Source organism: Primulina tabacum, chromosome 15 (genome assembly GCF_025594145.1).
Source record: "Primulina tabacum isolate GXHZ01 chromosome 15, ASM2559414v2, whole genome shotgun sequence".
NCBI lineage: Eukaryota > Viridiplantae > Streptophyta > Magnoliopsida > Lamiales > Gesneriaceae > Primulina > Primulina tabacum.
In genome coordinates this window covers 4,329,229-4,353,328 of record NC_134564.1, presented here as the reverse complement: position 1 = coordinate 4,353,328, position 24,100 = coordinate 4,329,229, and the positions used below count along the sequence as shown (strand labels likewise).

The window sequence follows — 24,100 nt, the reverse complement described above, 5'->3', positions numbered from 1 at the left end:
CTAAGGCCGGAGGTGGTTGAGCTGCTATCCCATAATCGAAAAATACCTCCTCGGGCAGCTCAGCCTGTCTCTTCTCCCTCTTGGATTTATAGAGAGCCTCATCAATGGCTCTCATCGGCGGTAACCACTCATCATCATCTTCGAATATCACCCCCGCTCGGGCACACAGCTCAGTCACTATCGTCGGGAAGTAAAAAGCCAAATTGCTGCAATTAATGCACATGTTAAGCTGTCCGAAAATGAGCCTGCCCACATCAATCACCATCCAGTACAGATGGCATAGAGAACAACCGCCCGCTCACGCTGCACATCACTCGTATGACCGACCGGCATCAATCTCTTAGACAAGAATGCATACCACAATGCCCCTTCCACTTTCAAAAATTTTTCAAGAAAGACCGTGTAAGTCCCCGGTTGTTTCCACGTGGTGCCCGGATAACAGAGTGTGCGAATGATCAAATCATAATCCGGGTTAAGCACCCACGCCTGAAACACCGAATCGTCCACCGACGGTAAACCCAACATATCATTGATCGTCTTGGGATCATACGGGACTAGATGTCCCCTCACAAATGCCTTCGACTCATTTCCCTCGGGAGCATTGGCATAAAATTCACGCACAACCGGAACCACTGCTGCATTCGGTTGTGCTACAAAGGTATTCCACCCTCTTCTTTCTATTTGGGACTCCGAAAATTGACCGATAAGAAACGAGCTAAATCCACGCTCAGGGATTGGTTTCCTATGTAGTCTAGCATGCTCAAATCTCTCCCTAGCTTTTTCATTCACAAACATAGATGGAGTGGAACGAGAACTAGAAGCACCGTGAGTTACCTTAGATCTTTTGGGTGCCATGTAGAGATTGGAGTGCACAAAGTATCCAACCGCCGGAAAATTGTTGAGGGTCGCCGGAGAAGCTCACCGAAATATGTGGAAGATGACCGGAGTTGCTTGAAAGACCGCCGGAGAAGAAAATCTTGTAGCCTAAATGCTTCCTCGTGGAGTGTATGGACCAAGATTGAGTCTTTGCCCTGAAAAATCACCAAATAATAAGGATTGAGCACAAAAGATGGAGGGGGGGTGTCGAAAATCGGAGGGGAGTAGTAGGGTTCGAAGTGGGGAGGAAAAGATAAGAGAAAAAGTATTTATAATCCGCGCGACTCGCTAGGGCGGTCAAAACTAGCCGCCCGAGCGAGAAGTTTTCGGAAAAAAAATTTTTTTGTTAATCTGTGCGACTCGCTAGGGCGGTCAAAATTGACCGCCCGAGCGAGAAGTTCTCGGGGAGAAAAATTTTTAATCTGCGCGACTCGCTAGGACGGTATATTTTTCCCGCCCTGGCGAGACGTTTTTGCAAAAGACTTCTTTTTGTTTTTTTTGTTTGTTTTTTTTTTTTTTTTTTTTTAAAACGAGTACCCGCTGGGGCGGTCAGTTTTGACCGCCCAAGCGAGAAGTGTTCGGGAAAAAAATTTGAATGCAATGCCATGCAACTACCTAAATGCAAATGATGCGATTAATAACTAAAAAAAAATATAATCAAAATCAAAATAAGGAGTAGAAGTAGTTCTCAATTTATAGTCTAGAGCTCGACTCTTCACCCATGTCCTCAATGACTGTCATGGAGCCGAGTGACTCCAATTTGTGGCTCAATTGTGCCACCGATATAGTGCTTCAATCTTTGAGCGTTCACAGTAAATGTCCCGTCCTTGCCATCATGCAACACCACTGCACCCGATGGGAACACCTTGGCTATAGTGAATGGTCCTGACCACCTTGACTTTAGCTTGCCCGGAAAGAGTCGTAAGCGAGAATTGTATACCAACACCGCTTCACCCACTTTGAATTCCCTTCTTATAATGTGTTTGTCATGGGCTCGTTTGGTGCGTTCCTTGTAAGATAGTGCAAGATCATAAGCTCTTCCCCGAAACTCATCTAACTGATTCAACTGCAGCAATCGTTTTTCACCTGCAAGAGCAAAATCAAAGTTTAGTGCTTTGGTCGTCCAATATGCTCTATGCTCTAATTCGACTGGTAGATGACATGCTTTACCAAAAAGCAACCTATATGGTGTAGTGCCTATAGGTGTTTTAAAAGCAGTACGATACGCCCACAAAGCATCATCTAACCGAATGGACCAGTCCTTCCTATTCACATTAACCATCTTCTCTAAAATCCTCTTAATTTCTCGATTGGATACTTCAACTTGTCCACTAGTTTGGGGATGGTATGGAGTGGAAACCTTGTGGGTGACACCATATTTGGCCAACAGTTTATCAAAAATTTTGTTGCAAAAATGGGTGCCACCATCACTTATGATTGCACGTGTGCACCAAATCGATTAAAAATATGTTTCTTCAAAAATTTTAACACCACTTGTGCATCATTAGTGGCACAAGCCTCTGCCTCCACCCATTTAGATACATACTCCACTGCCACCAGAATAAATTTCTTTGCAAAAGACGCAGGAAAAGGACCCATAAAATCAATCCCCCACACATCAAATATTTCACACTCAATAATGTTATTTAAAGGCATCTCATGACGGTTGGAAATATTACCTGTGCGGTGGCATCTATCACAATTGAGAACATACAAAAGAGCATCCTTAAAAAGAGTTGGCCAATAGAAGCCACATTCAAGTACCTTAGATGCCGTCCGTATGGGTTCAAAGTGACCACCTACCTCACGGTCATGACAATGGTTCAGAATTTGATTGGTTTCCTCCTCCGCCACACATCTTCTTATCATGGAGTCTGCACAAATCTTAAACAAGAACGGTTCCTCCCAAAAATAATATTTCACGTCTGAAAAGAATTTCTTTCTTTGGTGAAACAATAAATTAGGTGGAGGTGTGCCAGTGACAAGAAAATTTGCAAAATCGGCATACCAAGGGTACGCATTTACCTCAAGCAATTGTTCATCAGGAAACCAGTCATCAATATCATCGTCACTGCCCTTAATTCTAACATGCTCAAGCCTAGACAGGTGGTCAGCAACTACATTTTTCACACCCTTTTTATCTCGAATTTCGAGATCAAATTCTTGCAATAATAAAATCCACCTAATTAACCTAGGTTTCGCATCTTTCTTAGCAAGCAAGTATTTTAGGGCAGAATGATCTGTATACACAGTTGCTTTAGACAAAACAAGGTATGAATGAAATTTGTCTAAAGCAAATACTATAGCAAGCAATTCCTTTTCAGTAGTAGCGTAATTCAATTGAGCATCATTTAAAGTCTTACTTGCATAGTAGATGGTATGAAATACCTTGTTCTTCCTTTGACCCAGCACCGCACCAACAGCTGTATCACTAGCATCGCACATCACCTCAAACGGTAGCTCCCAATCAGGGACAGTCAGAACAGGTGCTGTCACCAAGCTTTCCTTGAGTATCTCGAATGCATGTAGACAAGTAGAATCAAAATTAAATTCAGCATCTTTCATCAACAAAGAGGATAAAGGTTTAGCAATTTTGGAAAAATCTTTAATGAAACGCCTATAAAAACCAGCATGCCCTAGGAAACTTCTAACTCCTTTTATTGATGAAGGTGGGGGTAAGTTTTTGATTACTTCCACCTTGGCTTGGTCAACCTCAATTCCATTCTCCGATACCTTGTGTCCTAACACAATCCCCTCTTGAACCATAAAATGACACTTCTCCCAATTCAACACCAAATTGCTCTCCTCACATCTAACTAACACCAAGTTCAAATTCTCTAAACATTCATTAAATGAGGAGCCAAAAATAGAGAAGTCATCCATAAATATTTCAAGGAAATTTTCAGTCATGTCATGAAAGATAACGGTCATGCATCTTTGAAATGTTGCAGGTGCATTGCATAAACCAAAGGGCATACGCCTAAACGCAAAAGTACCATAAGGGCAAGTGAAAGTAGTTTTCTCTTGGTCCTCAGGTGCAATTGTGATTTTATTGTATTCCGAATATCCATCTAAAAAGCAATAAAATTCATGACCTGCTAATCGTTCAATCATTTGATCGATAAATGGCAATGGAAAGTGATCTTTACGGGTTGCATCATTCAATTTCCTATAATCTATGCATACACGCCAACCCGTAATAGTTCTAGTGGGAATCAACTCATTTTTTTCATTAGCAATAACAGTAATCCCACCCTTTTTAGGCACACATTGTACAGGACTTACCCACGTACTATCAGAGATAGGATAGATAATACCTGCATCCAGAAGTTTAATTGTTTCAGCTTTTACTACCTCTTGCATCTTTGGATTGAGTCTCCTTTGTGGTTGTGCTAGAGGTGAGTATTTATCTTCCATCAGAATTTTGTGCTTGCAGATCGAAGGACTTATCCCTTTTATGTCCGAAACCTTCCAAGCGAACGCTCCTTTATGCTCCTTGAGGACTCCCAAGAGCTTACTCTCCATATCATCTGTCAAAGAAGAGGAAATAATAACAGGCAATTTATTATTTTCTCCTAGATATACGTACTTGAGATGTGGAGGTAATGGTTTGAGCTCCAAAGTAGGTGGCTCCTCTAGGCTTGACTTTTGAGGCATTAAATCTTCTCTGTCTCCCAATTCCTCTAGTCTAAGCCTCACTTGCTTTCTCCAAGGTGGAATGGCATTCAAATGAGCTACCATCTCCATCTTTTCCTCTTCTAGCTCGTCCTCCTGCTTTTCAGTAGTGAGAGTGGCCTCCAATGGTTCTTTCAATCCATCCTGCACAAAATCACAAACAAGCGAATCCAAGACATCAATACGAAAGCAACTATCATTGTGCATTGTGTGCTTGAGAGTATTGAAAACATCAAAAATAATTTCTTCTTCTCCAACTCTCAGTCTCAATTTCCCCTCCTCAACATCAATCAGTGCTTTCCCTGTAGCTAGAAACGGTCTCCCTAGGATTAAAGGCATCTCTAAATCTTCCTCCATGTCAAGTACCACAAAGTCTGCAGGAAAAATAAACTTATCCACTTTCACCAGAACATCTTCGATAATCCCACGTGGATACTTGACAGATCTGTCAGCCAGCTGCAACGACATCCTAGTTGGCTTGGGTTCACCTAATCCCAGTCTCCTAAACACAGAAAAAGGCATCAGATTAATGCTCGCACCAAGATCACATAGAGCTTTATGAAAATTAATGTCACCAATAATGCAAGGTATCGAGAAACTCCCTGGATCTTTTTGCTTCGGAGGCATCTTGTTTTGAACTAAAGCGGAGCAATTTTCGGTCAAATTCACCGTCATATGATCTTCTAGCTTCCGCTTATTTGCTAAAATATCTTCAAGAATTTTGCATAACTTGGCATATTCAATAAAGCATCAACAAAAGGAATGTTAATATGCAATTTTTTAAATATCTCAAGAAATTTACCAAATTGTGCATCTAATTTAGCTTTCTTCATTGCTGCAGGAAAAGGTGGAGGGATAACAATTTTATTCTGTGCAATAGGTGTAGATGTAGAGTTAGAAGACTTACCTCCTCGATTTTTCACCTCATCCTCACCGTGCTTGGTCTTTTCCTCATTAGACCCGAGTGTTTTTCCACTACGCAATTCCACCGCCTTCACATGTTCTCTTGGGTTAGTTTCCGTGTTGCTTGGTAAAGTTCCTTGCTCCCTATTAGCAATCAGCTTAGCCAATTGTCCAATTTGATTCTCTAACCCCTTTATGGATGCATCTTGGTTCTGAAATCTCGTCTCTGTTGCAGAAATAAATTTAGTCATCATTTGCTCTAAATTGGACTTCTCCTCCCGAGACGGTTCTGGCTTGAATCCTTGGTGCATCACATATGGTGGACCTCTTTGTTGGCGATGTTGGTTGTTTTGACCTCCCCATGAAAAGTTTGGGTGATTCCTCCATCCCGGATTATATGTGTTCGAGTAAGGGTCATTTCTAGGACGGTTCTGGAATCCCACTTGTTTTACCGGTGCTCCCTCAGGCACATAGAATGGATTGCCATCTTGGCAATCCTGCACATCATGCTCACCCCCACACTTATCACAGAAAATTTCTTGCAGACGCATAGCCGACCCACTCATGCTCATCCCATCAATCTTTCTATTCAAAGCCTCTAACTGTGCTGAAACCGCCGACAAATCATTAACTTGATTAACTCCAGCACCTCGTCTCTGCCTATCAGACTGAGGATGATAGCTACTAGCAGCCATCTCCTCCAATAACTCATATCCTTCCTCCGCCGTCTTTCTCAGTAAGTTACCACAGGCAGCAGCATCTATCATAGTACGGTTAGGAGTAAGTAGACCGTAGTAGAAAGTTTGAACAACTAACCCAAGAGGCAGCTCATGGTGTGGACATCTCCTCAACAAGTCCTTGTAGCGCTCTCATGCCTCGTAAAGTGACTCTTGCTCATATTGAGCAAAAGTAGTAATGTCGGCTCTGAGCTTCATAGTCTTCGACGGAGGAAAGTACTTGATCAGGAACGCCTTTGCCATATCTTCCCATGTAGTAATAGACCCTACAGGCAAACAGTTTAACCACGACTTAGCTTTATCTCTCAGTGAAAATGGAAATAAACGCAAACGAACAGCGTCATCAGACACGCCATTAAACTTAAAGTATCACAAATTTCAAGAAAGTCAGCTATATGAGAATTAGGGATCGTCAAGTGCACTTCCCCCAAATTGGACAGTGTTCTGAATCATCTGAATGATAGCTGGCTTGATCTCAAACTGATTAGCTCGGATGACTGGTCTTACGATGCTTGGACGTGCTCCATCAAGAGACGGCTGTGCATAATCCAACATCGGTATACGCCTTGGCTCCTCTCTTTGTTGATCGCCTTCCATTCTTTCCTTCGCTCTTTGCTGCTGTAGTCGACGTCTAGCTGTGCGTTCGATCTCGGGGTCAAAAGGCTCAAGCTTAAACTCGAGTGATCTTCGCATGCACCACAAGAAAAATCTGCAACACAATGAGAGTATCAAATAACAATAAAATAAATAATACTAAAGAATTTAAATGAAAAATAAAAAATTGTGAATCAACAGTTCCCCGGCAACGGCGCCAAAAACTTGATCGAGCAAAACTTGCACAGTGAATAATCCCAAAATTTATTTTATAAATGAAAGCTCGAATTAAATATCGCAAGTGCACGATAGTCAAGTTATAATAAACGTAAGTGAATACGAGTATCGTTCCACAAGGACTGCGTTACACTATTTTTTATTTTCAAGTAAAATTTCTTTAGCAACGATAAATTGAGTTGATGATTAAACTAATGTAAAGTAAACAATTAAAATAATTAAATTGCAAAGAAAACGTGTTCAAGAACGCAATGATTAATTTGGATTAAATCAAATGAGAAATGAATTGGTTGGGAATTATCAGTTCACCTACCACTCGTGATTAAATAATTACACTCGACTTTTACTCGTGCGTTCGACGGAATTCCCTAGACTAATTAATATACTATGTCGAGCTATATTAATACTAATAAAAAACATGCAGTACTCAAGTGTTCTCGAATATTTAACAGTTCAAGATTGCATTACATTCTATGGAATCCACTAGCTTTCATTCGGGTGAACTATCACTATCGACACGTACCCAATTCCATATATCTACTAAAATTGTAAATCTGTGGTTTATACTATTGATCCTATTGTTAACTATTCTATCGAACTCATCAACAACATGAAATAATCAAAGGAAGTTAGCTAGGCTTCGATTGAAACACGAAAGAACAATAGCATAAACAATTCACTAATGAAAACGTCGAGAAATAATGTTAAACACCGAGTACGGGGTAGGATCCCCTCAAATCCCAACAAATCTAGAGTTTAGCTACTGAAATTCATGATAAAAACCAACAATCAATGTAAGAAATAAAATACTGAATAATGAAAATACTAAAGATGACGATGGATGACGGCCACGACGCGTGGAAATCTCGAGGTCTTCGAAATCTCCTTTGCTCCTAGCCTCCTCTCCAAGAAAAATGAATGAAAAGTCTGATAAAAGATGAAAAACGGCTGCTGTTCTCGTGTGTTAGGTTATGGTGTAGGATAGAGTCCCTAGAAATTTGGAAACAAATCTTTCTCAATCTCGCTTCTCGCTAGGGCGGTATATTTTGACCGCCCTAGCGAGAGGTCCTCGAATAAGCTTCCTCGAGCATGTCCCTGGTTTCGCTGGGGCGGTCACTTTTGACCGCCCTAGCGAGACACTTGCGCAAAATAATCCTCGGCCAGACCACAATGCTCGCTGGGGCGGTCACTTTTGACCGCCCTAGCGAATCCTCTTCGACATTATGCCAAAGTTTCTCCCACTCTTTGGTTCAATTCCTACAAAATCACCACAAAATACACGAGGTCAGTCAAATGCTAATAATACTAAAAAGATGCAAAATTAAACTAAACAAACTAATATGATGCATGAATGCGACTCAAAACCAACACTAAAAACACGTAAAAACGAGTCCTATCAAAGATGATCACATAGAGCTTTAACCTGTCACATAATTTAAAGAAAGCCGGAAAATTATTGAATAAAATATCAGCTGCTTGTTGTCTTGAAAATTAAATCATTTCGCTAATAATCAGGAGATATACCTCCTCCGTAGTCAAAGTATGTTCCTTCACTGGTGAACAGTGCAGGATCATCAAATGTTATAGAAGTGACTGAACCAAGAATCTCAAGAGGAGAGACGGACCATATAAACTCCGATGCTGAGCACAGCTTTCTCAAAGTTGTATCTCCATCCTCGTACCTACAAAAAAAAATTATAAACAATATGAACAAAAGAAATGGAAACAAGTTGCAATAATTGGCTCAAGCGTGTCAAGAAGTAGTCCTAAATAATCAAGAATAAAAGCGTAAAGAACAGACTTGATGCATACAAACATGACAAAAAACCAGGTAAAATAATTAGTACCGGATTGAGAATTATTGTATTCTATCTTGAGAAAAAAACAAAAATGATATGATAAAATAGTATGTTTAACACAATCATATGGCATTCGCTTATTTTTCTTTAATCCAAAAGCTCGTTAAGAAAAAAGTACCCGTCACGATGACGCTTTTGCTTTGTTCCTCTTAATACATCCACAACCTGTTGATTCCAATACCACGTACATGAGTATCTGGCACAAAATTTAACCGCATATTCAAAAATTATGAACATGTAAAGAAGTTCTGAGAGATGTCAAATTACCTTTGGAGGTTCTTTTCCTCCTTGGAATAGATGCTTTACATCCAAAAGACGAGGGTCAATCTTTGCAGGTGCTTTATACTTGAATCCAATAATATAAATTTCAGCTGACGTTGATCGACTAGCTTGTGGTTTGTCTACTTCAACCTTTTCAAATAGCTGCAGAGAGACTCCAAGCTCAGAGAATGCATGGTTTCAAAATATAAATTGCTCCGATAAAATAATGGTTACCTGTCTAAGACAATACAGAACAGCGGTGTAGTCTTGGGACCTGAAAACCTACAGGTAAACAGAACAGAATGAAGCTAATATTCATTTTTTTCATTCTTTCAAATCAGGTCTACCTGCTCAGATAGCCCGAAAGAGGTAGAGAGGGTACAACATAATTATCGATGGTAAAATTACAACATAAGCAACAAAAGGTTAAGGAAATTGGTCAATGAAAAATAGCAATTGTTAAATAGACACCAAACAAACATTCTTAATTCCCGAACCAAAATAAGTATATAAAAAACTGCTAAATTTCCATCTTTTATGGTCCTTTAGCACCACAATGGCTTCCCAATGCACAATCTCAACATGAGGCCAAATTTTCTGGCAGGCTGGCAGCAGGTCACGCCCTCTGAATTAAAATTAACTAAGATAATCTATTTTAACTTAATATTTTATCCATCGATTATAAAGCCTCACTTTGTGCTGTCAACTCAGGTACAAATTCATGGAAAAGGATAGCAATCCCTTGGCATGAACATAGGTGCAGTCTAGTACAAATTATAATCCACACCTTAGTAACAAATGTTCCTTTAGGAGCCAATAACTCCGTAGCAATCTTCACCGAATCAATCACCAACGCATTCTGATTAGTGGCCTCCTTTGCCCACGCGCCACCAACATTCGGCGATCCATCGTGTAAAATCAAATCAAACGCCCGGCTTCCATTCTCAGCCATAACCCGCTTAACGGAAGCTCGGCACTTCGGCTCGGTTATATCCTCCTGCAATGAAACAGCGCCACGTATAGGTCGGATATGATCCAGGTCGACGCCGATTACAAGGCTCCCAACTGGAACTCGCTCTACACACACTTGCATCCATCCTCCCGGAGCGGCGTAGAGGTCGAGCACCGAGTGAGCCGAGCGGAGGAAGCCGAATTTGGATTCGAGCTGGACCAGCTTCCATGCGGCACGTGATCTGTAGCCGTGCTCTTTGGCTAAGTGGTAGTACTTGTCTAGCCTGTGTTTTCCCTTCACTTTCCCCATGGTTAGAGTTTCCTGTTATGGTTTCAGATTAGGGTTTTCGAAGGGGTTTATTCGATGGATGGATCGGTCGTTATTTAGGGTTTGATATTTCAAAGCTTCGGGTAATTTCACTTGACCCGGTTGGAATCCTGCCAGTACATTTATTAAGCATCATCTCGCTCTAGTTGAAAGAATGTGTCTAGTGTATTTATATTATTTACTCTTTTTATTTTTTTTTAATGACATACATTCATTTAAAAAAAAAAAAGGTGTGCCTAAGACCTACGGGATCTTGGTTTTTTGGTTCATATCTTATTTATGTAAAGATTTTAGTTAGTTTAATTTTGATTTAGATAAAAAAAATCTTGGCAAAAATTTGTATGAAACGGTCTCACAGGTCGTATTTTGTGAGACAGATCTCTTCTTTGGGTCATCAATGAAAAGTATTACTTTTTATGATAAGAGTATTACTTTTTATTGTGCATATCGGTAAGGTTGAGCTGTCTCACAAATAAAGATTCGTGATACCGTCTCACAAGAAACCTACTAAAAAATCTTCACGCACATTGTATTGAAAAAAATACCGATTGGTTCGATTTTGATAAAAACTTAAACTAAACAAACCAAAAAATTTGGTTTGGTTCGATATCACTTGTTTTGGATGATCGATTTTAAATTTTTATTTTTTAATAAAATTGTTGTGTCCGAAAATTATTCCTTGAAGCCCATGAGCATTAGCCCAACAAAGGAAAGCCCAGGAGAATAGCGGTTGGCATAGAGAAAAGCACAATGCACCATTACACGACGTGAAAATTGTGGGGAGATCGTGGAATGTGGCTGAAACTCCCCGTGTAGGGTGACAAAAACAGAAGGAATAATCAGAAAAAGACACCCAAAAAATCAACACAAAAAACTCATAGCAACGTTCTGCAGAGTTTCTCTCATTTGTTCTGTTGTTTATTTCTATATCCATCAATCTTCTTCTATAGATTTTAGTATGTCCATCTAAGTTTCATGTAAAAGCTTTGTTCGAATTTATAACAACATAATAAATGTTGATGTTGTTTATGGATTTCTCCTTTAATTCGATTATATTCCTCATTCCGTGTTCATATTTTTGGAGTCATTTCGAGGGAATTAGAACGAACGATCAAATCGAGAGTCGCAATGTTTGATAAAGAAGTCAGGTTATTCTACAATTTTGGCACGAACACGTGCCTAGCACGCTTGCAATTTTCGAGACAAAAAAATTGGCACGCCCAGTGGGACCAAATGCCTCCAAAGCATACTGAGAAGAATGAATGAATTCCTCCATCACAGGGGAAAGGTCATCGTTCACAGGAGGAAGAGACCGATGTTGATGGAAGATTAGTGGAACGATTGGTACACAAGTTCGAAGAATAGGCTGTGAAGGAAGGACTTTCATTTTCTGGTGGTGAGGGACTTCCAGCAACTATTATGTTGTCCATGGAGAAAAATATCTGTCGGAATCTCAACGAAATGACCAAAACCTTTATTACTGTTATGATGGAAGATATGACAGAAATAAGGTAATGTAGGAAGTCTTCGAAAGAAGAGAATAAGTTACCAAAATATGATAAACCTAAGGAAACTGGAACTAAATTATCTGAAGACCAAGGCCAGGGATCGAAGAATCCTCAAACATGTGAAATTCACCGCTTGGAGGAATCGCTGACTCTGGGATCTGTTGAGGAAGAAAAAGTATACTCCTCCACACAGGAGGGAAGATGAGTTGGGTCCAAAACGCCAAAGTTACAGTAACGGTAAACAAGTAGCATGGAATATCTTCGCCGTCACTTCTCCTAGAAATCATCCGGAGATGTATGGTGATGGGGGAATGCATGTGTGTTCAGTTCCAGGTTCGGGGAATAACACTCGGGGGGCAAATTATTCCCCACACCCATCGCAAAAAACTCCATTCTTGGACTTCGAGACTGTACATGATGTTATTCAAGAGTTGTATGGCCCAGGAGTGAGGCCAATCAACCGACCAGAGTTTCACAAGCTATACCCCGATGTTGTTGATCGTAAAAATCCTTATCCATGAGGGTATCACATTCCATATTTTACTTTATACTTAGGGGAAGATGGTCAATCTAGCATGGAACATGTGGCCAGGTTTACAATTCAATGTGGGGAGTTAGCAAATTTGGAGAATTTTTCTAATTATAAGTTACGTTTGTTCCCCAATTCTCTGACCAGCACTGCTTTCACATGGTATGCAACGCTACCTCGAAACTCTATTATGACTTGGCATGATATGGAACGTCAGTTCCATACACAATTCTTCAGAACAGTGCATGAGATCAGTATAGCGGAATTGTCAAGGGTGGTTCAAAAACTGGGGATATCTGCTAATGATTTCATTTGTAAATTCAAGAAGTCGAGAAGCAGATGCCGAGTTTTCTTCCCCGAATCAGAATATGTGAAGATGACACAACGAGGGCTCGATTTTGAGCTTAGAAAGAAATTCCAAGGGATGTAATTCCGCGATTTTTATGAACTTGCTGCCAAAGTATCAGAGTATGAGGAATTGTTACGAGAGGAGAGTCATAAAAGAAAATGTACAGTGGGCTCTTATTTCCAGGATGATATGAATCTGACCGGGCATAACGTGAGTTCCGAAGGGTTCATGATGCATGGGATGCATGGGAGTGAGCTTGAAGGCCAAAAGAATACAATTAAAAAAAAGACCGAGTCTACACGGACCCCACCCCGGACCTGTACACGGGGTCCGTGTCAGTCATCCTCGAAGATGAGAATTCCCGAGCCTACACGGACCCTGCTCCGGACCCCTACACGGACCCTTACCCGGAGGCCTACACGGGGTCCATGTCCTAAGATATCCGCGAAGATTTGGCAGCAGATTTGGTTCAGATTTTGTTACAAATTATCTTTTTGATATCTTTTGATTTGTAAACAATATATACACGATTATTTATCATTGTAGACAATTAATTCATTGAGTTTTAATCATAGTTTTGAGTTTTTCTCTCAACTTTTTCAAAGCGTGGCTTTGTATACACATTCGTGTGTTTCTCAAATCAAACTTATCAAAGTTTAATACTTTGTGGCGTTTGTCGATCGTTCTTCACTCGGATTGTCAAAGACGAGTTCTTTGAAGGTTCGTTTTGAATTCCAATTGTTTATCTATTTAATATTTGTTGCTAAATTCTTCGTAATTTAGAGGTGAATATTACACACTTACTTGTTCAAAAAGATCGGGACAACACAACCGTTTCTTTGTTTCATCGAATCGAGGGCGTGACTCCGTTTTTGAGCGCGTTTGCTTTTCGTGATCGAAGGATCGCATCATTTGGTATTAGAGCTTTAGGTTTCCTTTGATTCAAGTAAGTTTATCTTTCTTATTCTCAGATCTGTGTTTATCCTTCATTTGTTATCAGATCTGTTTTATCTTTTCGTTCTTCGTCTTTCGTGAATCTTGCGATTCTCGAAATTTCTGAGTTGTGAAAAAAAAAAAGTAAAAAAAAGAACTCGCAAATTTTGCTAAAAATTTTTGTTGGTATTTTGTTCTATTCTCTTGTGGGAGCCATATTCAAGTGTCTCTCACAATAAAAAAATATATATTTATTGTGCTATTATTTAGTATTGAATTTTGTTCTTATCTCATTTGCGAGTCATATTCAAAAGACTCTCACGATAAAAAAAAATTCAAATTTCTTGTTTTACGCAGTCCGTGTAAGTCAGTTTGCAAGTGTCGTGGAGTTTGAACTTGCGAGTTTGATGCACACAAGCTACAAAGCCTGAAATTGTACCCCACGAGAGAATTTTCAAAATCGAGTGAAATACTTGAGTGTGAGCGTTTATTTCTTGGAGTGAAGTGTGAGGTATTTGTAGTGAGGACAAAAAAAAAGAGAGAAAAAAAAGGAGAGTCGAGTGAATTTTCATTGGAGTGATCAGTGAGGATTCGTGGTGAGGAAACTTTATTCTTTTATTGTTTTATACTAACCTTTTCTTTCAGGTATAATGATTGACGATCGTCAATTTCAATCAATGTTAAGATGGTTGGATAGAATGTGGGAGAAGGAGTTTAAGACTCTACGTGAGAGGTATAGGAGGTGTGAAGAAGAGGAGATGTATGATAGGCATGTTGATGGGAATAGACGAGGTAGTAGATTTGGATGGAATAGGGCGTCGCATTTGGATCGAGATGATGATAGGCGATGTGAGGATAATAAAGGAGTAGGCAGAAGAGGTGAACGTGGTGTGCATGGGGAGTCGTTGGCACCCACGTGGAGGACGAGCGTGGGAGAGAAAATCAGTGCTAGGCCAAAGAAGGAGTCGAGATGTGAAGCTAGCAAATATGAATATCGAAGTACATTTAAAAACTCAAATTCTAGTACTTGTGATATTATATGTTGTTGGTGTTTAGCCGCTGGTCATGATATTAGCCAATGTCCACGTGAGGAGGTGACTATAGTAAAATCACCGGTTGAGCTTAAATCCCAAATGGAGGTTGAGGTTGAGGTTGAGGTTGAGAGTGTAGTTAAATCTGAACCTCAAGTTGAGTCCGTAGTTGCACTTAAATCGGAAGTTGAGGCTAGATTTGATGATGTGGATATTCCACTAGTTGGTGAGTCGAATGATGTTGAACAACATATAGTGGAGGTTGAGTCATTAGATGGGGGAGAAGTATTTAATTTGTTTACTATGGAGGTGGAGAGTAGGCAAGGTGGAACTACCGTAGGTCAACTTCTTGAGGAACAAAATGTCTAATTTGTTCAATTGAATCCAAGTGTTCTTGAGGATCAATTGAAATTTATGCATAAATTGAGTGAAAAAAAATATGAAATGGCCGAAAGAAAAAATGGACAAAAGAGTGATATGACCATAAAAAGAAAAAAAGATGAGATGAGAGAAAAAGAAGAAGAAAAAGAGGCCAAAAAAAAAAGAAAAAAAAATGAATTAAAGGCCCAAAAGAGTGAAAAGAGTGAGGTAGATAGTTACTTGTTTTTGCATAAACCTCTTCATGTACCTTTGTACAAAGTGGTTTATTCTCATTATGATGATATCGTCGGTTCAATCCCGAGCATTGTTACTTCTTCTTTACAGGATTATGGAGATGTCATGATGAGGAGGCGAGCAAGAACTCTTGGTGGAGGATGGCCACGTGTTGATCGACATGATGTTGGAAGTAATCAAGGTGAGGTACGGTTATTTGCCAACGCAACAACCATGAGGTATGACTTCCGTCCTTATCTTAATTCTTTAAAGTATAGTTTCCAAGAGCTTGGAGAACATGTTGCAAATGTGGTGGTTAAGGGGTCGGATGTAAATTTACCGTTATTCCTTGATTGTTTTGAATTTGAGACCATGGATGAATTGCATGTACCTATTATGAATTTTGATGTCTCATTATTTACTAAGTTGATGTGGTTTACTTGCTACAATGGTTTATATACATTAGACTTAGATTTTTGTGGTGAGATGAGATATTACATGGATAGTACATTTAGTGTGTTCTATTTGCATGATTTATATTTGGTTGGTGATGACTTTGAAAGGTTGATGGTTGGACATGATAATTACTTCATTCATGATGAATTTATGTTTAGAGAGAATATACTATTTGGTCTATATTTATTTCATGATCAACTTGTTCTTGAGACGCATAATTGTGGTTTGATTGTTGATATAATTCATGATTATATGTGTTGGTTGCATATAAATAGGTATGTTAAGTTGTGTAGTGAAAGATGCATTGCATATAGGGAAAAGTCACTTAAGTTTAATTCTTATGTGTGGCATGAAGTAATTCTTATTCCTAGTGAACTATGGTTGTGCACTTGTGTAGAAATTTTTGTGTTGTTACTAGGTCTAAGAAGGGGATGAATTTAATTTTCGTGATGCTTAATGAGATTTTGTTAATGTCATTTTGTGTCATGTATTATTTATCGCATGGAACAATGTATGAATACATAGGGAAGGCGACCGTGAAGTTGGGAATTCCAGTAATGATGAAGCGAGCACCTGATAACGTCTACAGACTTGAGTTTAAAGGTAAGCATATTGATGATTTAATTCTTTTTATTACTAACGTGCTTCGTTTTTGCGTAGGTAGCCAAGATTTGAGGACAAATCTTCTTGAAGAAGAGGAGTATGATATGAATCTGACCGGGCATAACGTGAGTTCCGAAGGGTTCGTGATGCATGGGATGCATGGGAGTGAGCTTGAAGGCCAAAAGAATACAATTAAAAAAAAGACCGAGTCTACACGGACCCCACCCCGGACCTGTACACGAGGTCCGTGTCAGTCATCCTCGAAGATGAGAATTCCCGAGCCTACACGGACCCTAATTCGGACCCCTACACGGGGTCCGTGTCCATTGTTTTCCGGAGTGTATTTTTCCCGAGTATACACGGACCCTTACCCAGAGGCCTACATGGGGTCCGTGTCCTAAGATATCCGCGAAGATTTGGCGCAGATTTGGTTCAGATTTTATTTACAAATTATCTTTTGATATCTTTTGATTTGTAAACAATATAAACACGATTATTTATCATTGTAGACAATTAATTCATTGAGTTTTAATCATAGTTTTGAGTTTTTCTCTCAACTTTTTCAAAGCGTGGGTTTGTATACACATTCGTGTGTTTCTCAAATCAAACTTATCAAAGTTTAATACTTTGTGGCGTTTGTCGATCGTTCTTCACTCGGATTGTCAAAGACGAGTTCTTTGAAGGTTCGTTTTGAATTCCAATTGTTTATCTATTTAATATTTGTTGCTAAATTCTTCGTAATTTAGATGTGAATATTACACACTTACTTGTCCCTTTCTTGAAACGCAAAAGTGAAGAACTTTTCAAGAAAAACATTCCTCCAGTGCAAACACCCTATACTTTTGATGCATCAAAGACGGAAGAAATTTTCGATCACTTAGTGAAGGAAAAGTTTATAACATCCCCCTCAGATCACAAGCTACCCACTAGTGAGGAGTTGAAATGAATAGATTATTGTAAGTATCACAATTCCTTCAACCATAATACTAATGCTTGTTGGGCTTTCAAGAATGTTTTGCAGGAGAGAATCAATAAGGGGGTCCTGAAATTTCCCGAGAAAAATAAGCAATGATAGTGGATGAAGATCCTTTTCCCCCGGTAGCCAATGTGAACATGAGCAGTACTGACTTGCGTTTCTTGATCAATGAGAGGAGAAGGAGTGGAAATAGGGACAGGTCCATCAGGCCAGGAGTTAATATAAAGAAGTGCTGGGTGCCTCGGGAAATGATGTTTGAGGTAAAAGAGAACAAGACAGAAACTTTTCATGAAAAAGGCCGCTGTTACAGTAGAGATGATATGTATTATACTGGGAGGAATATGAGGTACAGTGGGGAATCCATGGCCAAAAGGCCGGAGAACCAGTACTTTGGAAAGGGCTTGTTTCACGGGTCGATGAATGGCGAGAGAAGAAGTGACCGGCAGTCTTTCCAGAAGATAATACAGAGGCCACCACCTCTAAACACCGATAAAAGATATGAAAGGAGACCCCGTTTTGTCGTTCCTCAGAGAGCAATCCCTGAAGGCATATGGAAGCGGGTAGAACATCCAAAATTGCCAAAACATCTTTCTCGGACCCAAAAACGATGTCTGTTGAGAGAAAAAGCTGCTGAACGTAGATTGAAGATGGAGGAGTCATGTAAAGAGAAAAAGAAATTTGGAAGGAAGGCCACTGAAGATAAAGAAGAGGAAGAAGATGACTTGTTATCAAAGGAAGATGGTGAACCAATCAAGAATGTTAATTTCAGGGTGGGACAGATTCTCGTTTCATTTGAATGTGCCACTGGTTTGTTAATGCTGCCAGAGGAGTTTAAACGCAAAAGAACGTTTGAATCCAATGTATTCACTGAAAATCAAAGTGGTACAGAATTAATTCAAACTAATATTTTGAATGAGAGCGTCGGTGTTCTTGTCGACGAAGAGAAAAGAGTGTTGATGAAGCGACCCACCAACGAAATGACGAAACATATCAAACCACTCTACATTGTAGCACATGTGAATGGAAAGCCATTGTCTAGAGTGCTGATAGATAATGGGTCTACTGTGAATATTTTGTCATACAGAATCCTTCAGAAGTTGGGGAAGAATGTGGAAGACTTGATCCCTACCGAAGTCTCTGTGGCAGCTTTTACTGGGGAATCTACAAAAACTTTGGGAGTGCTGCCAGCAAACATTACTGTAAGGTCCCGATCCTCGCTATCAGCTTTTTTCGTGGTACAATTCCAGCGCTAGCTTCCAGGCTTTGTTAGGAATAAATTGGATTCACACCAATCATTGTGTACCATCATCCATGCATCAGTTACTGTTGATGTGGAGAGGAGATGAGGTGGAGGTGGTACAGGTTGATTTGCAGCCGTATCAATCTAATTCCAATGCAGTAGAGGCCAGGTATTATGATGGAGCCTTCGGTCCTATTAAGATTCGGGACTACAAAGCGAATGGACAGCAAGGAGAAGTCTACATGGATACTAAAAAAGTAAGAGAAGCAGTTGAAAAAATTGTCAAACCCACCACCATGGTCTCTCCTAGACCCATGGTCCGACCTATTATCGAGGAGGTCGATGGATTATGTTCACTAAAGAAGAGATGGAAGTTGCTTCATCTTCCGAATGGAAAGCCACATTGATATGAGTCTAGCCAGCCACTATGCGTTCCAAGAACCAATCCCGAGAGGACGATTGAAGATGCTGAATGTTGCCCTTCATTCAACCAATGAAAGCTTGGAAATAAGGCTCGAGGGGTTTGGGTTGCATCACCATCAAGTAGAGGATGAATTGGAAGCTTGTGCTTTAGCGCGTTGCGGGTTTCATAAGCTTGGGAGTCATATGAACATTATAGAAGTGATAGATGACGAAGATTCCGGAAGCATTGGCGCCCGAGCGGTCAAATATTACCGCCCTGAGCGCCACACTTGCTGTCCAAACCAAAGTTTTTCCAGAACCATCGGCGCTCGAGCGGTCGAATTCTACCGCCCGAGCGCGAACAGTCTAGAAGACCTGGCGCCCGCCCGGGCGCGAGTGCTGCGAGGAGAATCCTAGTTTCCTAGTGTAGATTAGATTTTGAGTATCTTTTATTTTGAAAACAATATATAGACGAATTTTGATGATTGTAAACACAATTCAGATTATTATTGATATTTTTATCAAGTTTTTGAGTTTTCTCTCAACTTTTTTTAAGGCTTTGCTTTGTAAGTCAAAAATCAAACTTATCAAAGTTTTTAACTTTGTGGCGTTTGTCGATCGTTCTTACGCGGATTGTCAAAAACGAGTTCTTTGAATGTTCGTCATAATTTCGGTTGTTTATTTCGTGATTATTTGTTGCTAAACTTTTCATAGTTTAGAGGTGAAAATCACACACACACACTTGATTCAAAAGATCGGGACAACAACGATTCCTTGTTCGATATTGAATTGAGGGCGCGATTCTAAATTAATCGTGTTTGCTATTCATTCGTACAAAGATTCACATCACACATTACAACATCTAGTGAGTGAAAATGAAGAGTTACAAATGGAGGATCGACATCTGGAGACTCAAGATCCCTTGGAAGAAGCGAACTTGGGGACCATGAAATGCCCTAGAACCACTTATATCAGTATGTTGTTAGAGGAGGATGTGATGAAACAAAATGAGTTGGAACCAGAGCTTTATACAAAGACAATGATCATGGAGCTTGAAGATTTGGATGAGTTTAGAATGCAAACGTATAATGCTTTGATGCTTCAGAAATCCAAGGTGGCTAGAAGTTACAATAAGCACGTGAATAAGAAAATATTCGAGGAGGGAGACGTGGTTTGGAAGGTAATTCTACCCCTCGGATCTAAAGATAGGGAATTCGGCAAATGGTCACCTAATTGGGAGGGACCATTCAAAATTCACCGAGTATTGAATGGAAACGCATATTGGTCAGCGAGTCTAGATGGCAAGCCACACAGAAGATGCATTAATGGCAAGTACTTGAAACATTACTATCCCAGTAGTTGGGTAGGGGTACGGGAGACAGCTGGTTCATAAACTGAAATAAATGAGAAGTTTTGTACAGAGTAGGCTGGATAGCCACTTTGGCTAATTTTGAGATATTGACTCGTAGGAAGTTTCTGTAATATGCGAGGAATAGGCTTTTAAGTCATTCCCCGCTGAACTTGTTTGCAAATAGTGATGGAGCATCTGTGAATAAATAAAAAGAAAATTTGCTCATGGAATCCTTTGCAGCTGATATGTTTTTAAGAGAATAATGTGTTGTCTTGATAGCCGAATTGGTGACGTGTAGAGTACGTTTATTACATATTTCGATACTTTAATGGTGTTTGGAAAGTATGGGTGATAATGAGCAATGGTGATAGCATGTTGTGATAATATTGAAGAAAACAGGCTATTTAGCCGTTGTTCTTAATTTATTTTACAGAAATCTTGGCAGAGTTTCCCTTGTAAACGTGACATCCCAGAAATACAAATATGTGTAAACACATGTGGAAAAACCCAAGCAACAGACATAATATAATTCCATCAACAAAATTTGATTTCCAGGCATTATCCAACATCCAAAATTCAACATTAAGCCAAATCATGGCAAATAAAGATCTACTACAGAGTGGTCCTGAACATCAAACAAAATACCAAAATGAAATGTTAATGGTGATGCATGACCGCTTAAGAAAGGTCAAGACGGTGTAATTCTTCCCACTTTGATATGCACTCTGCCCGAGTCTGCTCCGCTGTTTACAAGGTGTGCTCCCACTGCTGGTAAGCATGCTTTGTTGCACCAGATCATCACCCAAGTGCTGGATATCGGCCTTGAGCTTATCGGAGAGAACTTTCAATGCTTCATTGTCATGCAGAAGGGCCATCATGTTGGTTTTATGCTGAGCGAGTTCGGCCTCCAATTTCTTTACCAGCTCTTCCTTGGAGTCAAAGTTCGCATTCTTCTATTGGAGAGTTGTTAGGATAATCTTTCTCTCAGAGAGCATACTGTCCAACCTCTCTCTCTGTGCTTTGAAATCTCCCAATTGAATCAACGTCTCCGAACAAGTGAGGCTTGAATCCTGAAAAGTTGAAAACTTTGAAAGCAGATTATTTAAGATATCATGCCGTGGGTGTTGCAAGGTGTTGCTCATCAAAAACTCATTCAAACATATTCACAAATACCTTGAGTGCAGCTTGAAGATGTGACATATCCTATAATGTTTTGTGATGGAAGATTGAGAAAAAGGGAGAAATATACCTACCTTGAGAAAGTGTGGCTTGATGCGAAGGAGGATTGGTTGTGAGAATAATGAAGAGTTTGAGGATTTTTGGGGTAAGAAGACAAAGAAGAAGTGTAGAAGGAAACACACTGTCTTTTTTCTTTCTCTTTTCTTTATTGTTTTTTTCTCTCCCCTGCCTCATCCTATATATTGTATTAGCACTTGGGCCCAACTTATAAATGGGCTAATACATTAGAATTATTAAATATAGCCTAATTGGCCCATGGGCCAAATTGGCTACGGGGGGCAATTGTTGTGTCCGAAAATTATTCCTTGAAGCCCATGACCAGTAGCCCAACAAAGAAAAGCCCAGGAGAATAGAGGTTGGCCCAAGGAAAAGCACGATGCACCATTACACGACGTGGAAATTGTGGGGAGATCGTGGAATGTGGCTGAAACTCCCCGTGGAGGGTGACAAAAGCAGAAGGAATAATCAGAAAAAGGCCCCCGACAAATCAACACAAAAAATCCATAGCAACGCTCTGCAGAGTTTCTCTCATTTGTTCTGTTGTTTATTTCTATTTCCAGTAATCTTCTTCTATAGATTTTAGTATGTCCATCCAAGTTTCATGTAAAAGCTTTGTTCGAATTTATAACAACATAATAAATGTTGATGTTGTTTATGGATTCATCCTTTAATTCCATTATATTCCTCATTCTATGTTCATATTTTTGGAGTCATTTCGAGGGAATTAGAACGAACGATCGAATCGAGAGTCGCAACGTTTGATAAAGAAGTCAGGTTATTCTACAATTTCGTGCCTGGCACGCCCGCAATTTTCGAGACAAACAAAAATATTTTAATTCATTCTAAACATATAGATAAACAAATATCGATATTCAACATGATGTTAAACCATTTAACGATGTAATACAAGAACAAATTTCGCATCAAAAGATATAAGTACTAAAACAAAATTCGCAAGTTTAGTTTAGGGTTAAAATATAAATTGTTAATTATAAGTAAAAATTGTGTATTGTAACCTAAATCAACGGACATATATCTTTCTTACACATAAAATGTGTTGGCTTAAGTATTTGTAAGCCAAAAATGTATAAAAATAAGCATCTATTATCAATTTATCGTACTGTTAATTATGTAATATAAACAAAATATCATGTATTGTTATGATCGATTTTTGACTTCTTAGAACTTAGAAGTGCTTCAAGATTGTGTTACCAACCTATGAAGCTATTATTGATCTAAACTGATCAATCAAATAACTTTATGTGAAGTGTCTTCAAAAATAAATCGAACTGTCTTAAATACAAAATATCATATAACAAGTAATTAAACTACATAAACTTATATCTATTATTTCATTATCTCATACCCCGAGCAAAAAGGTGTGGAGATGAGGGTATATTAAACTCATCCGAAATCAAATGAGCAAAAAAATGAAATGTTAATTAATGCAAAAACATTTCCAAATTCTACGTGACAATTTTTTCTTTTTATAGGTTTAATAGGAGGTGGGGATAAGATTGAAGCCACCTGCCCCCTGAGTTTTTTTTTTTTTTTTTTTTTCCAAAGGTTTTTATAGTTATAATTCCCAATTTATAAATTAAAATTGAGAGTTGCAGATTTCAGTGCCAAAATCTTAAATCTGGTCTTATCTCTTACAACCGACTCTCAGTGTTATTATTAGTTTGTGTGTTACAGATAAGATCTTCTCCGTAGAATTTTCTTTTTATTACCTTGTTTTGTTTTTTTATTAATGTCAACATCCGGGCAGAATCAAGATTGCACCACAGGGGCTAAACTAAAAATGACCATGTTCACGAACATGGTAATGAATGGCAATGAGATGAGTTTGGGATGAACTCGGGACCTGCTCTGCTGAAGGAAAATTAAGATCTTCCCCGTCGCTTTTTTAGACCCGACTGCATGAAATCCCGACGGATCCAACACCCATCCCGCCTCTTTTTTAGACATGTTCCGTGTCAAAACCAGGTGAATCCAACATGGATTCGACTTGTGGATCAGTTATACATTGAATTTAAAAACTTAAATAAATTATTATTATTAATGTATATATATTAAATGAAATACATATATACAATATATGTATATGTCTATATTTATATATTATGTGTATATATTTAATATAATATATCATATATGTATATATTATAAACAATATACCCCAAACTGGATGAGTTTAAAACTTGACTCATTGTCATCTCTATACATAACACGTAATCATGTTCCAAAAATGGGTTAATGCTAGCTAGAACAATATCAATTTTAGTCGTTGGAGATTTAGAAAGAGACGACATGGAATTAACATTCGGCCAAAATGTCCAATATAATATTTTTTTGTCCCAAAAATTCTTCTCAGACGGTTTCATTAGTCAATTTTGTGAGATGGATATTCTATTTGGATAATCCATGGAAAAACATTATTTTTCATGTCAAAAATATTACTTTTATTA

At 39.0% G+C, this 24,100-nt stretch overlaps 2 protein-coding genes and 1 non-coding gene across 4 annotated transcripts; 1 reads left to right on the top strand and 2 right to left on the bottom strand.

Moving 5' to 3' along the window:
- Positions 1-1,603: 1,603 nt before the first annotated feature.
- LOC142525806 (uncharacterized) lies at positions 1,604-6,149 on the bottom strand. The gene is made up of 6 exons (XM_075630096.1): positions 5,459-6,149; positions 3,265-4,406; positions 2,902-3,192; positions 2,368-2,601; positions 2,098-2,236; positions 1,604-1,962 (listed from the first exon to the last, which is right to left on the bottom strand). Exons 1-6 carry the CDS (start codon positions 6,147-6,149, stop codon positions 1,604-1,606), a joined length of 2,856 nt encoding a protein of 951 aa, XP_075486211.1.
- Positions 6,150-6,279: 130 nt separating this feature from the next.
- LOC142528159 (small nucleolar RNA R71) lies at positions 6,280-6,386 on the top strand. The gene has a single exon (XR_012815640.1). It is a non-coding gene; the product is annotated as a small nucleolar RNA R71 (small nucleolar RNA).
- Positions 6,387-8,421: 2,035 nt separating this feature from the next.
- Positions 8,422-10,481, bottom strand: LOC142526799 (adoMet-dependent rRNA methyltransferase spb1-like). 2 transcript variants are annotated; one of them, XR_012815354.1, is made up of 6 exons: positions 9,930-10,481; positions 9,377-9,424; positions 9,149-9,304; positions 9,000-9,077; positions 8,547-8,704; positions 8,422-8,445 (listed from the first exon to the last, which is right to left on the bottom strand). XR_012815354.1 is itself a non-coding variant. In XM_075631399.1 (6 exons), the coding sequence occupies exons 1-6, from the start codon at positions 10,401-10,403 to the stop codon at positions 8,441-8,443; spliced, it is 888 nt and encodes a 295-aa protein (XP_075487514.1). In that variant the 5' UTR covers positions 10,404-10,480; the 3' UTR covers positions 8,422-8,440. The 2 variants fall into 2 exon arrangements, 1 of the variants encoding a protein (XP_075487514.1); XM_075631399.1 differs by having other exon boundaries at positions 9,000-9,046; positions 9,930-10,480.
- Between the last annotated feature and the right edge of the window lie 13,619 nt (positions 10,482-24,100).

Coding starts and splice junctions, on each gene's coding strand:
- LOC142526799 (XM_075631399.1), bottom strand. CDS start 10,403: ATGGGGAAAGTGAAGGGAAAACACAGGCTAGACAAGTACTACCACTTA. Junction 9,425..9,929: donor AAGGAACATTTGTTACTAAG/GTGTGGATTATA, acceptor GTTTACCTGTAG/GTTTTCAGGTCCCAAGACTA. Junction 9,305..9,376: donor TTCTGTATTGTCTTAGACAG/GTAACCATTATT, acceptor GTCTCTCTGCAG/CTATTTGAAAAGGTTGAAGT.
- LOC142525806 (XM_075630096.1), bottom strand. CDS start 6,149: ATGGCTGCTAGTAGCTATCATCCTCAGTCTGATAGGCAGAGACGAGGT. Junction 4,407..5,458: donor TGAGGTGAAAAATCGAGGAG/GTAAGTCTTCTA, acceptor CTTCTTTGACAG/ATGATATGGAGAGTAAGCTC. Junction 2,602..2,901: donor CTGATGAACAATTGCTTGAG/GTAAATGCGTAC, acceptor ACTCTTTTTAAG/GATGCTCTTTTGTATGTTCT.